Raw genomic sequence first — 14,635 nt, 5'->3', positions numbered from 1 at the left:
TTCAACTTGCGAATATATTCAGTGGTGGTCGTGTTTCAGCCATCTTGACCTTGGCCATGTCTCTGAGCACTTGACACCCTGTACTTCTGGACACTCCAGGTAGGTTGCAGTTCTGGAATATGGTAACATTGGAGGATTATGGGTTCCTGGTAGCTTCACGTATAATTCTTCTCAAGTCTTTTGCATGCGTTTTTTTGCGCCCCAGTTGACTATTCACAACAAAACGTTTGAATGTCTGGTGGTCACGCCTCAATAGTTTAGCTATTTAAAGAGTGTTGCATCCGTCTGAGAGGCATTTTACAATATTTGACTTTTCAGTGTCAGTTAAATCACTTTTTTTGGCCCATTTTACAAGGTAATGAAGCTGCCTAATAATCATGCACACCTTGATATAAGGTGTTAGTCATTTTCACCACACCCTCACTCATTACACAAAAACATGTCACCTGAAAATTATTGAATCTAATAAACATTCAAGTTTATATAGTTTAGAGTTGGAAAATGTGCACTTAAATATTGATAAGATTAGAATACTCACTTGACTAATAATTGGGGATGCAGTGTAAATGCACATGTTTGAACAACAGCATCAGTTCGTATAATAACTGAAGAAGTAATAGTCTTTAAAAGACTGCATTTTGTCTTTAGTACGGCTGTCTCAATTGCTTCTGTCTCTTCATGTAATCTCAGTGGGGCCATGACATCTGCTGCAGGGCTCCCTGATCTTCTATTCTCTATATTTCCTATTGACACTCTAAAGGTGAAGATGTAAATAACATCCTATTGACAAATGCTTTGGTAAAACATATTTTGTGCTTTGTAAGACTTTTGCACAGTATTATAATAATAATTATTATTATACATTTTCAAATAATTGACCCCACTGTGACTTTTTTTTTTTTTTTACTAACATATAATATTTGAAACTAGTTAATTATCAAAATGTGGTCGGTGTCATATGCTAATATATATATATATATAATTAAATTTTTGGATACAAATCTAATCTTTACTTAAAAGTTAAATAAATAATCGGATTAAAACTGGATAATAAATGGAATGTATTGCACCCGTCAACCCCTAGTGACATTACACTTCTTTTCTCAATAGGTTATTTATTTATTTATTTATTTGTTTGTTTGTTAATTTCATCCCACTATGGACCAAATAGAGAACTGTTGGTCCCCTTCCTATTTATAACAGTACTAGGCCTACTATATTTATTTTTATTCATTTTTACACACATATGAGACATACATTAGATATTTATACTATTTTAAATCTATTGATTTATTAATTTTAGTTCATTACATTTTTTTAGTAATTTTCTTTTTATCAAATCAATGTATCAATATCTATCAGATTAGAATATTTTACTGCATGAGCGGAGCCCTTCTGTTTTGTTTTGCTCCAAGCAGCTTGCGACGTTTTGCCCATTCATAAAATCAACCATTCTGAATTCATGCTGAAAGGGTCAAAAGGATGTGGAAGGGGCGGGCTCGCTATCTTTGACTGACAGGTGGGCGGTGTCATATGCTAAAACAAAAGGTGTGCCTCAAGTCAAAATGACCAAATGAGGTGTCTTCCGTGAGATGGAAGAGTGACGTCACGGGCGGAGGGCGGGGCGGTGTTAGCAGACGGGCATCATCATCATGCATGATACATTGTTGCAGCCGCAATGATGAACACGCACGGATAAGAAGAGGCGCTGCAGGTACGGCGAGATATTATTCGGTTTTAAACATATTCCCGCAAACCCCGTTTTCCCCACAATGTCGGGCGGGGATCTCCGCGTTCTTGGCCAAGAGCCCGGGCAGGAGAGCCCGAGGATGCCGGCCTGGAAGCGCGAGATCCTTGAACGGAGGAAGGCGAAGGGCGGCGGATACGGGGCAGGTGCCGAGTCCGTCGCATCTCGACTTAACAGCGAGGTAGTGAGCAGCAAAAGCAAGGATGATGTTACCAGCGCACATTCCGGCAGGAACTACAACATTACGCCCGCCAGCCAGAATTTTGGTGGCAAACGCGCGACCAAAAGCCCGGATCTGTCACCGGTGAAAACAAAAGAGCACTGGCAGTTCGCGGAGCCGAGCGAGCCGGAGGAGAGAACGGTTAGAGCGCAGGAGAGTCTGGTGCTGCAAGAGAGCTTGGGTCCGCTGCAGGAAAACCCGTTTATTAAGTTTGAGAAAGAACGCAGGAAGCGCCAGAGCCGAGACAACGCTGCTCGTCCCGTTCAGCACATTCTGGAGTTATACGGGAGCGTTCCCGGGATACGGACTATACGCGCTGATAATATCATCATCATTGAATCCGACCCGGATTACTTTTCGGAAGATTGTAGTTTGATGCATGGATCGAAACTGCAGCAGAACGGCACGGTGAGCGGATACAGCTCTCTCAATGATCTGCTAGACCGGAGAGGTAGTCCGGTTACCGAGATACGCGCAAAGGAAGTGGTTATTTATGACACCGCTCTCAGTAAAAGCGAGGAGAACCTCAGCACTTTGGGACGGCCGGATTCCGCCCCAGTCGAGGGGCAAGGTAGGGTGAGTCGCATGCTCCAGAAATTTGACAGGAATTATGGGAAGTTGCAACCCAAGTCACACAGCACTGAAAACCTCCTGGACTTGGATTCTAGTCCTGTCCGGCCAAGCTCCCGACCCAAACCTCAGCCAGATGTGGTGCCAAAAGTTGGATCTCCTATCCGTATTCCACACAGCAAAGTCTTCCACAACAACCAGTCTTCCAGTCATCATGCCTCTCCTAGTGACTCAGGAAGCAGTACACCTGTTTCTGGGTCCCCTCAGTTAGTGTCTTCTGCACGTAGGCGTTTTGAGGGTAGCGGGGGACGGAGTGTGACCGTGCGCCCCAAGGAGGACACCGAGAGGTTACCATCCAAGCCTGTTAGAGAAAGAGACTGGGACAGCACAGATGGGGCCTCCAAAGCCAAGGTGCCATGCTCTCCGGAGAGCCACCGTGCCCGTGCCGATTGTACGCCCAGCTCCACGTCACCCCCATTATCGCCCAGCTTTGAGATCCGTCCCTCCCCTCGCCCGGATCTTTCTCTCCTTCCTGCTGGCGACGTACAGGCCCGCGCCCTCGCCAACTTGCGCCTCCAGTCTCGCAATTCCTTCACCGTCATTCCCAAGAGTCGTGCGGCCATCTCGTCCCCTGGCAGCACAGCGCCCTCCAGCCCAGTCCTGTCGCCTCCATCCCCACGACAGCCAGTGGGTGTGGCAGCTCCAGAGCCTGCAGTGCCAACTCCCTCGCCCGCTCCATTATCGCCCCCCACCCCAAAGCTTACAGAAAAGTTGACTGTAGAAGCCAAAACGGAGTCTCCGCGGATCACATCCAGCTCACCCGTCCCAGCTTCAACCCCCTCAACTGGCTCGCTCACCAAATTGGCCCTACCTCCAGAGGAACCTCCTGTTGATAAGCTGCCCATCACTAACATTGATGACGTAGTGGTGGAGGCGCCTGTCCCAAGCCCTGCAGTGCAGAGCCGCAAAGGGAATACGTTTACAATCGTTCCGAAAAGGAGGCCCGAGGCCCCATCCGGCCCCGTTGAGGAGCCCATCACTGACTCTCAGAGCACGCCACCTGCCTCACAGGCCCCCTACGCCCAACTGGGCACCCTGCTCAAAAAGCGCTACCCTGCTGCAGAGGAGATCGAGGTCATTGGGGGTTACCTTTCACTTGGGCGATCCTGCCTCTCCAAGACTGGTTCAGCAGGAAAAAAGGTAAAAATAGTCCTAGCATAATATTAAGGTAGATTTAAAGCTGTGTTCTGCAGGGCTTATTTACTATATGAAGGAATACATAACTTAGTAATTTTATCATTTATGTACTGGCCCACATCACTTTCATTGTAAGTGCCTTACTGTAACCACAATTTCTGCTTTCTTTTTTAAAGACACGAGGGACAAGTCTTTTTTGTTGTTGTTGTAGAAAATAACATTATGCCTCAAATGTTAATTGAGCTTAACTTGTATTGAATCCAAACTATTTCTTTACACATGACTCTATTGTCTTTAAAGGGATAGTTCTCTCAAAAATGAAAATTCTCCTAATTTACTCATCCTCATGCCATCCAAGGTGTGTATGACTTTCTTACTTCTGCAGAACACAAATGACGATCTTTAGAAGAATATTTCAGCTCTGTAGGTCCATAAATGCAAGTGAATGGTGACCAGAACTTTGAAGCTCCAAAAAGCACATAAAGGCAGCAAAAAAGTCATCCATACAACCCCAGTGGTTTAATCCATGTCTTTAGAAGTGATATGATACTTGTGGGTGCCGAACAGATACATATTTAAGTCCTTTATTACTATAATTCTCTAACTTTGACCAGCCCCGACTAGTAGGTGGTGTTATGCACGAATAATGCGAATTGGCAAAAAACAAAAGAAGAATGTAGAATAAAAAAATACTTAAATATTGATCTGTTTCTCACCCACACCTATTAAATCACTTCTAAATACATGGATTTGACCAATAGAGTCACTTATGGATTACTTTTATGCTGGCTTTATGTGCTTTTTGGGGCTTCAAAGTTCTGGCCACCATACACTTGAATTGTATGGACCTACAGAGCTGAACGATTCTTCTAAAAATCTTAATTTGTGTTCTGCTGAAGAAAAAAGTAAGAAAGTCAAGCATATCTGGGATGAGTAAATGTTGAGAGAATTTTAATTTTTGTGTGAACTATCCCTTTAAAAGATGGCTTGAGTGGAATTCTCCTTTCCGGGCATTTGTAAATCTGTTCTTATGTGCTTAAAGGAATAGTCAAAATATATGATTTGTTATTATACACACTGTCATTATTTACTCACCCGTATTTCATTCCAATCCTATATGTGGAACCAAAAAGAAAAGAAAACCTTAAGAACCTTTTTCAGCCATAGTGCTTTTCCATATGGCTGTTTGTGAGCTGTTTAGAGGTTCATATTACTGAACCATAGGTTTTTATTATTGTGCTGTGTTTTACTGGTTAGTTTAAACTAGATGGTTTTCGACCTGCCTGTCAATGCAATAACTGCAAACCAAGGATTTGGGTCTAGAAACCCAAACTGGAAACTTCACATTCATCTCAAAAGACTTCCATTGTATTTTCTATTAAAATGAGGTGTCAAATTCCCCTAAATGGTATCCACACAACTAAGCCACAGTTGAAATGTATGAAAGTCATTGCATTAGATAACAAAATATCAAACCAAGAGGCACCAGCAAACTAAAGCGCATCTCTCAGAACTAACTTTACTTTTCTGAGCAATTTTTGCAATTACTTTTAACCAACTGGTCTCAAGGTGATTTTTATTGGATGGATGACGTCAGGTCTCAGGCTATGTAGCTGTACAAGTTTGTGAATTGTCTTAGTCATAGTATATGCTCTTATTGTGACATTAATTTATAACCAAACCTGAACTGCAGGAAAGATCTGGGGGAGGTCAGGTGATTTACATAATAAAATAGTCATGTGTTCTGTTCTGAGTTCAGTCTGAAGAGTTACTGAGCTATAATAAAGTTATCTTATGATTATCAGTGAATCCAGAAGGGCATGTGAAATGGCAAAAGCATTTTGGAAGCCAGTGCAATCTTTATTATTTCATTGTTTCACATAGCCGCAATGTGTTGGCAATATGAGGTCTTGGCCAAGAAATCTATGGATTTATAGTTGGGGCCACACAGTATTAAAAGTTTTACATTTTATCATGATCTAAAAATCCTTAAAACAAGATAAATTTACTTGACAAACATATAAGATATTTAGACTTGCTTTAAGAGAATTTATCTTAAATATAAGTGTATTTTTTCACTTGATCATACTTCTGCCAGTGCAGTAAAGAAACAATATACTCATATTCAAGATATTTGCCCTAAAATCAAGCCTAAGTATCTTATATGTTGCTTATCAGGTAAATTAATCTTGTTTTAAGGATTTTTCTATATTTAAAAATATTAAAATATTAAAATGAATTAAATAATATATTCAAAATTCTCCAATATTTTTTTTTTCTTCTGCAGTTTAGCTGCTGAAGTAAATGTACATAAGGAGTTTTAGATATTTATATTAGAAAACAAATTAAAAAAAATTTTTTTTGTATAATGTATATTGTATAATGGGCTGAGACCACACCCTCTAACCTTTTTGTTCACTTGATTTCAATCCATCTTTAACTCACAAAAAATAAACTCTTCCTTCTTTATAGAGCTCCGTATCGCAGATTTTCTTCACCATTAGATTCACACCGTGACACTCATATAATAATTTACTATGTTGTGAACAATCACTATAAAAAACTCTATCTGCAGCAAGCGTGCGCGAGCGATGAGCGTCTCTGCGCGCGACAGTGTATCAACCGGGAGAAGTTTGAAACTGAAACTCTCTCGTTCAGTTTTTCACGCGACACATATAAACGGCTCTTACCACACAGACAAATGCCAGTTTCGGAGTTTGTGCTTATTTATACAGCCCGCTTCCTTGTATTAAACTTTAATAAATTATACATTAAATACAGTATATAACGGAGCAGTTTTTCCTTTTTTGAACGGTCTGACAGGCAAGTTTTGTTCAAGCGGAACACCAGGTAGCCTACTGCTTCGCTTTATTCATGACGACACTGCTTCTGTATTTACCTATTTAAAATGTTGTATTCTAATACTCAGCGATCTACATCACCTTAATCTGTTTGGAAAGTTTGGAGTGTCTGGACTGTGAGCTGTTCTTCTCAGACAAGTGCGAGCTGCTGTGCTGCTCTCCCGCGTCATCATAAGCGTTTCAAAATATCTCATGTTGTGTTAAATGAAATCAGACGACTATTCGACGACGAAAATGTTTGTTGACAATTATTTTATTGTCAAGGTTGTCGATAATGTCGACTAATCATTTCAGTCCTAATGCCAACGTGAATTCGTCACACGAGGGCCACGTGATCTCAGCGTTCCTGTGAATGCCTATACTGCTGCTGACCATAAGCAATGGTTTATTGATAAAAAGTACTTAAATATTGATCTTTTTTGCACCAAAGTGATCATCCTGCTTTAGAAGACATTAATTTAACTGCTTGAGTCTGATCACATTCCACCTGCATTTTTAAGACCTACTGTGCTAAGATATTTGTACATTTTTCTTCAAATGTGTTCTGCCGAAGAGAGTCAAACACACCTGGGATGGCAGGAGGGTGAGTAAATGATGAGAGAATTAAAATGTTTGGGTGAACTATTCCTTTAAAACCTCCATCTAATATTCACCTTACAACTTGGTCTGATTACGACACAAATTTCACTCGCTTTTGGTGCCCCCCTCCACTGGACATTTCACTGGGAAACTGCAGCCAAATGTGTTTTAAGGCCCGTAATTTAGTTTCGCAAAAATTTTCTCACGGTCACGTAATGTTCATGAGATCAGGCTAGAAATAGACACCATACATAAAACCCTAAAAAAACAAATAGTGTGAAGACTCTGTGGATCAGAATTTCTCCCTGAATTTCTACCAAAAATGAATAAGTCCTGGTTATTTCACACGAAAACTCAGAAAACAAAGTGGAATGTACGGTTCTGCTCTTGGATATCTAGTTTACTAGTTTACAAACAAAACTCTGAATATTTTTAATACATTTGATGCCTCTAACATGGGCAAGTCGAGTGATTATCTTGTGTAATTTTATTCAGATGGACTGTGGTGTGTGTTCTTTAGAAAATATAAAAACCTAGTTCCTTGAATAACCTCATTTTCAAATACTGTATATTCTTGTGAACTTAGACTTTACGGCACAGAAAGCCATCAGTCTTTAGTGTAGATTTGATTGGAGGATTTGAGCTGAGTTATGTAATGCAATGCAATCTTGACAGCAATGTTTGATCTTGCCTCTCTTCTGTTCTATTGTCTGTTAAATTATCCACCCGGTGAGACTCCGGTTTGGTTATGTTATGTGCTGCTGTTGATTCATTCTCAATTGTGTTTCTAGGCATTACATGATTGAGGATTGGCCCATGCCATGCCTTTTGTTTTGTTTAGTTTTAGATCTGGCATTGATTGAAGCTCTGTCTGCTTCGGAGCTTAGGCAGGGAAGCAGCAATTCTGGCTACATCAAGAACATGTCATTTGGTTGGAATTTGGGCCCTGTGTTCATGTGTTTAAAAGCGTCTATCTCTATCTGTCTCTCTGCCGTTTCCCCCCTCGTTCTCTGTGGTTTTCCTCTGTGGGTTCGCAGTCTGTATTTCTGTGTGCAGCACTGAGAGATGAGTCTTTGATACATGGCCTACAAACTTTTACAATCACATGCTTTTCAAATTCTGTAGGCCAGGAGTTTGTAGATTTAACTTAGGCTCTTGTAGTTTTTGGTATAGTTTAGTACTAAACATTATCTGGAATTTATTTATTATTAATTATGTATTTTTAACCATGAATGTGTGATAAAACTAGATTTTTAAATTATCTGAAGAAATTGTGAGTGGTGCTTGACTGCAGTTTGTTGCTAGGGGATCAGGAAGTTGATTTGGGGTGGGGGTGCTGAAATGTCGATTGTGGCGGGAAGGGGTTTAGCGGGTGACGTCATATTCCACCACATCAAAAAAAAATTTTTATTTTTTAAAACTCAATGAAGCATAACAAACAAAAATATCACCCAGAGCACTCATTTCAACTGGAACATGCATGCTATTTCATTTGACTATATATTACATATTACATTTTTGACAGAAAATTCTAAGACAGCTAGCACTTGTATCGTTATGGTCCACCTAAACACGGGAAGTCAGGATAACACACATTTATTTAAAAAAGTCGAGCCTGCACGGCAAAAGGAAATAAACAAAAATAAATAGATAAAAAATAAACTCTGCTTAATAATTGTTCCTACATTACAGTACGTTGTGGACTTGCACTCCGGAGTAGAGCAGATTAATTTCTTCACTAAGGTCAAATGTTTATTCTGTATGGGAGATTTTGATTTGGACGAACACAGAAAAAAATCAGAAATTAGCTTTTTCGACAGTTCATCACCTGCGCCAGCATCTCACGTGTGTGTGTGTGTGTGTGTGTGTGTGTGTGTGTGTGTGTGTGTGTGTGTGTGTCAGTCAAGAAGAAAGTTATGATGCGCTAATCCCATTTTGAGAAAAAAGCATAGGTTTATAGCCTGCTTTATATTTAAATGCCTTACTGAAAACGTTCCTTTGAAAAGACAATTGAGTAAATGCACACCTAATAAATTTACAATTATTGCATAAATATATGAAGGAACCATATATAATACACAGAGTTATGCAGTTATTTTTTCCCTTTACTGAAAATGTCAAGTCAGATCATTTTTACTTGTATAGCGCTTTTTACAGAACACATTGTTTCAAAGCAGCTTTACAGAAAATCATGCATTAACAGAAAATTAAACCGCAATATCTATAAAGTCTTTGAGTCATCATTATGCATTTTTATAAAGATATAAGTGTAAATTGTGTTTAAAAATAAATAAGTAAATAATAACTGTATTAATAACCCCAGTGAGCAAGCCGAATATGACTGTGGCAAGGTTCACAAAAGTCCATAAGATGTTGGTTAATGGAGAAAAATAACTTTGAAGAAACCAGTCTCACTGTGGGGGCCAGTTCCCCTCTGGCTAACATCATGAATATAATGCCAATAGTTCTTCTTTATGTGCAGTGGTTTAAAATTATTAAACTAAGTAAGTTTTAAGGGACAGTGCTTAAACAACAATATTTTGTATAAACTGTAAGATTAAAAACTAATGTCTTTGAAGTCCATCCTGGATTAACTGCAGAAGTTCACATAGATGAAATTCCTTGTTAGTTGGCTGATGAAGGACTTTGTTGGCAATTAGTCAGGTAGACATCAGGCAATTAGAGTGTAGTCCATCATTAGACCAAGGTTCAGGCAGTGGCACATGCAGTATCCCATATCTTAAATTTGGAGTTGGCATCAGATCATCCTCTGTGAAGTCAATTGCCTTAGACTGTAGTGTTTCTGGATGGCACAGGCTGCAGTTAGTTGTCATCACTCAGCGACATATCGCAGTGGGAGTTTGTCACAAAGCAGGAATGGAGCTGGATCTGGCTGGATCTCTAAACCTCGGGATATGAATTCCGAGGTTGAAACAGAGAAACAAATACAGTAGAGTAAAATTAGCATAGATTCCATTCAATTTATTGCAGAGTTATAAAATATGAGAAGTGATTCCAGTTCCGGCAGACCTAACTAATGAGGCATAATTATGAGTTGAGGCATAAATAAGGTGTATGGCTGGGTGAATAGTTGAGTCTTTAGTCTAGACTCAAACTGAGAGGAGTCCCAAACCGTGTTAGGGAGACTATTCCATTCTTTAGGAGACAAATAGGAAAATTACTTTGCAACAATGACTACATACAAATATAACACAGGTACATAACTGATATTAAAAATAAGAAGAAACAACTATTCCCATAAAATATAATGAAATGTAATGGGTCATGCAGGGAATACTGGGAATGCCCTATTACTGTTTGTTACTGTAATATTAACACTAATTTACAGTAAAAAGTACATGCGCTCTCTTATTAAACATAATGTAAATTTTAACCATTAATTATACGAGAAAATCATGCTTTTTTCTTCTAAAAATGTAAATTTTACAGCATTTTACTGTAAAACTACATGTACTGCCTTTTTAAATATACTACAGTTTTTAACATATATTTGATGGTAACTACCCATTAACAAAATGTATGTTTTTTACTGTTGCATTTTTACAGTTTTTTACCGTTAAAATTACAGACATTTTTTACAACGTGGTTTTTTTATGCTACCTTGTTTCAATCTTTGATAATTATACAACATTGAGAATAATGTTATTATTCAAATTTCTATATCTGTACATGTCTTCCATGCTTCAGAGGAACTGTTCTCAGCTATAAGCAGAGCACTGAAACAAAAAGTACACACTTAACTCACATGAACTGAATTCTGAATGATGAAGCTTGTCTCGTTTTAGCTGAAGCAGCCTCCACTTTAGCTTTGAGAAGCTCATATATTCCTCACTGTGTTAATCTTTAAAGAGGCCATATTATGCTTTTTGGGATTTTACCTTTCCTTTAGTGTGTAATATACCTGTTTGTGCATGTAAAAGTTCTGCAAAGTTCCGAAGCACAATTCCATGCCAAAGGGAATTACTCTCTCCTACAGAAAACACTTCTCCTGAACTGCCTGAAATGCCTGGTTTGCAGTCCAGTCACTTCCGTGACATAGCTACGTTACTGTGTAACACATTTGCACAATTCCCGCCTCAGGAATGTGCTGCTCAGGAAACCTCGGGGGCTGAAACTCGGTTATGGTAAGGGGCGTTACATTTCCCCACACACGCTCTAAGTGGTTGACCAATCACAACAGACTGGGTCAGCTGACCAATCAGAGCAGATTGGGCTTTTTGGAAAGGTCTTTTTTTTAAAGAGACAGGAGCAACAACAGAGTGTTTCCGACAGAGGGAGAAAAGAGGTGCTGCGGCAATGTACAGTAGGAGAAAAATAATGTGTTTTTTGAACATTAAAGCATGTAAACCTGTTCTAGTAGACCTCTAAAATAAAATTATGAACCTGTAAATGAACATAATATAGGCTCTTTAAGGCGAGGAATCAAATTTGTTTTTATTAAAAGGTTTAATGGTAGTTTCACCTGATATTCATTAAAGTAGTGAAATTCTAGAATTAAAAATTGCAATTGCTTCGTCTGTCATTGTCACCCAACTGAAAGTAATTCCGGACTAAAGACTTATTTTCTTCTACACACAGCACTAGCCTGGACTGTCAGAGAACTTTCATCATGGTTTTGCTATTTGCTTTTATACCTCTGTTGCTCATTCTGAAGGCTTTGAATAGGGAGTGCCGTGTAATGGTTTAATATGATAAGGCCCAGATTTAAAAAGCTTGCCAAAGGTTTTTACAGGTGCCAATGACGCTGCTGTGTGTTTGTTTGTGTGTGGGATGTTGCTAAGCACACTTGGTGTTCATATAGAATGAACTTAACTATTTAAGTTTAGGTTACTAGATGCAAGTAGACTTAACCTAGCTTCAGTCATTAAATAAATGTTATTTCTCCACAGAAATGGATAAACACCTGCACTTCAGTTGCACATATTCTAGTACAACTGAGATGGTTTTAACAGGGTTTTAACATGACCAAAGGGAACACTGATAACCCTAATGGAGACATCAAACTAGGGCTGGGCAATAGGATGATGTAATCGTATATCGATGATATCTGAGAACTATCCTGATGCCAATTGGGACACTGATTGACAGATGATGATCGACAACATTGGGAAATTACAAATGAGATTAAGCGAGATAAAGGGGAGCCGGAGGTGCCAGTTAGAGAGAGAGAGAGAGAGCGACAGCGTGGCCGCGTTGTGTGTACCTGCCTCCTCCTTGCTCCTTTACCTGTTACAGTGTCATCTATATGAATGCTGCAAATTACCTCAGACTATCTTAGGAGGTGCTCTAAGTTTAGTTTAGTTGAGTTTGTTTTAATTCCATGGAGCTGTTCACGCTTAACATGCATTGTGAACGCAACTCTGCAGGTTCACTTAAATAGCTTATACATCCATCCATCCATCGTCAACCGCTTATCCTGTGTACAGGGTCGCGGGGGGCTGGAGCCTATAGCTTATACATGTGTGATTAAATCATAAAATAATACAAAAACACGGTCACCTTGAACCTAAAATTTATTTATATTTAAATTATTATTATAATCATCAGTTTTTTTGTTTACATTTATAAATATCTTTAGATTTTAATTTGTGTCTGTCCTTTTCCATCTGTTGTCGTAGATGGATACTTGTGTGATGGCAAATGGAAGGGTGGTTTTATACGATTTTTTGACCACTTTGTTATTTAAATTGTTTTTCTTTTCCTTTGAAGTGCAATTTGAATTTCGAAATATTGTTGGTTTTAGCTTTTCGTGTTTCAAAAAATGTAATCGGAAATCACAATTTAAAAAAAAAAATGTTTTGAACTTGTTTCTTAGATATCGCCCAGCCCTGTATCACACAAAACAACTTGCAACAAAACAACATAAAGAATGCTACAAAATAACCTCTATGAACCTCTAAATAACAGCTATTTAAATACCCCCATGTGTTCCCTTTAACCAAGGAAACATAATTAAATAATTTATTATGCGCAATGCATTGTGGGTATTCCCCTTAGCATTAATTTTGTACTCAATAGTTTGAGTATCTTAATCTATGGGTTTTAAGAAAAATAAGTTCAAGGAACTAGATATTTGAGTTAACAGTACAAAACTTGACCTTTCAATTTACGTTTAATTAAGACAACTAGATTTTACCAGTAATGACAGCATAAGAAGCTTCCTCAACACTGATAAATTGAGTTGTCGTGGTTTATGCAATGTAAGCTCTCTCAATTAGGGATGTGCGAGTCGCTACGCAATGGCCAAAGACGTCCGTCTATGTGTTTATAGCTGTATGGTGGGTATTAAAAATGCAACTTTATTTTCGTGCAAACTTTCTGGCAGCTTTAGCGCAGCACGCTGTTAGCATGCTAATTAAAGCACCACTAGTTTCATTTTTAACCCATCATTTCTTTTCCACATAAGGGGTACTTGCATTGCACATTCTTTTAATAGCGTTCTGTCTTGAAAATGTTAACTTTTATGATGTGTGCCTTCCAAAGACTTGCAGCGAGGTGGATGGAATTGCTCCTCTTACTTGTATGGCCTTACGGGTGTGAAAGTCCATCATGTTTAATCATTGACCAGTCAGAATGCCGTCTATTCCATCATACACACTTCTCTTGCTCTTTCTTCCCTCCTACCCCTATCTTAACCTTACCACGGTCCTACAGGAAGTGCCTTTTGCAGACAGACACTACCTCATCCACTAACAATATATGTGTGTGTATTTTACTATTCCCTCAGTAGACACCATTAAGTTGTTGACTTTGAAATTCAGATAATTTTGTGATGTATCCTGCAGTCTTGACACCATTGTGTAATCCCATATGGACCATTTCAATGAGCGTGTGTGTGAGTGTGTGTGTGTGTGTTAGATGTCTGCCTGTCACATGGCTGCAGTGTCTACAATAGAGTCGATGTAATTAGAATTCAGACTGCAAAGCGCCGCTGTCACTGTCATGTTTAATTCAGGACACACTCCACTTTGTGTGCATGTGTGACAGAGAGAAGATCATAGCGTTAAAGAGAGAGGAAGAGAAAGTTAAAGACAAAGTGAATTAAAAGGGTCATTGTAGCTGTTTGAGTTCATTATACCTTTAAGAGAAGGCCAAAAGGAGAAATTACTTCAAGAGACCATGAAAGAAATGCATTGATGGTGGTGTCACTGAAAGATGTGTCAAAGAAATATTGGGTGTTAAATACAATTTAAGCTCTGTCGACAGCATATATGGTATACTGTCAATTGCCACGACAATACTTTTTTGAATGTCCCTCAACTTCAATTTGGTAAATTGAACAAAAATTGCATGTATACGATGAACTAGAAGGCAAGCTTGTAGCACTATGGAACCATAATCATAACACTTAAAGGAATTGTTCACACAAAAATAAAAATTTCGCTCATTATTTAATGACCATTTAATGACATTATTTAAAATCCCAGATTTTTTTTACAC

At 38.8% G+C, this 14,635-nt stretch overlaps 1 protein-coding gene across 1 annotated transcript in view; it reads left to right on the top strand.

The window, feature by feature from the left end:
* The first annotated feature begins 1,681 nt into the window (after positions 1 to 1,681).
* The window catches only part of LOC127634235 (taperin-like), a 36,253-nt gene continuing 23,299 nt past the window's right edge, over positions 1,682 to 14,635 (top strand). Inside the window, exon 1 of the mRNA XM_052113688.1 lies at positions 1,682 to 3,737. Within this exon, the coding sequence (XP_051969648.1) occupies positions 1,773 to 3,737 (1,965 nt within the window). The 5' untranslated portion in view covers positions 1,682 to 1,772. The remainder of the gene's footprint in view (positions 3,738 to 14,635) is intronic.

Source organism: Xyrauchen texanus, chromosome 4 (genome assembly GCF_025860055.1).
Source record: "Xyrauchen texanus isolate HMW12.3.18 chromosome 4, RBS_HiC_50CHRs, whole genome shotgun sequence".
Classification (NCBI taxonomy): Eukaryota; Metazoa; Chordata; class Actinopteri; order Cypriniformes; family Catostomidae; genus Xyrauchen; species Xyrauchen texanus.
This window is presented reverse-complemented; position numbering and strand designations above follow the sequence as displayed.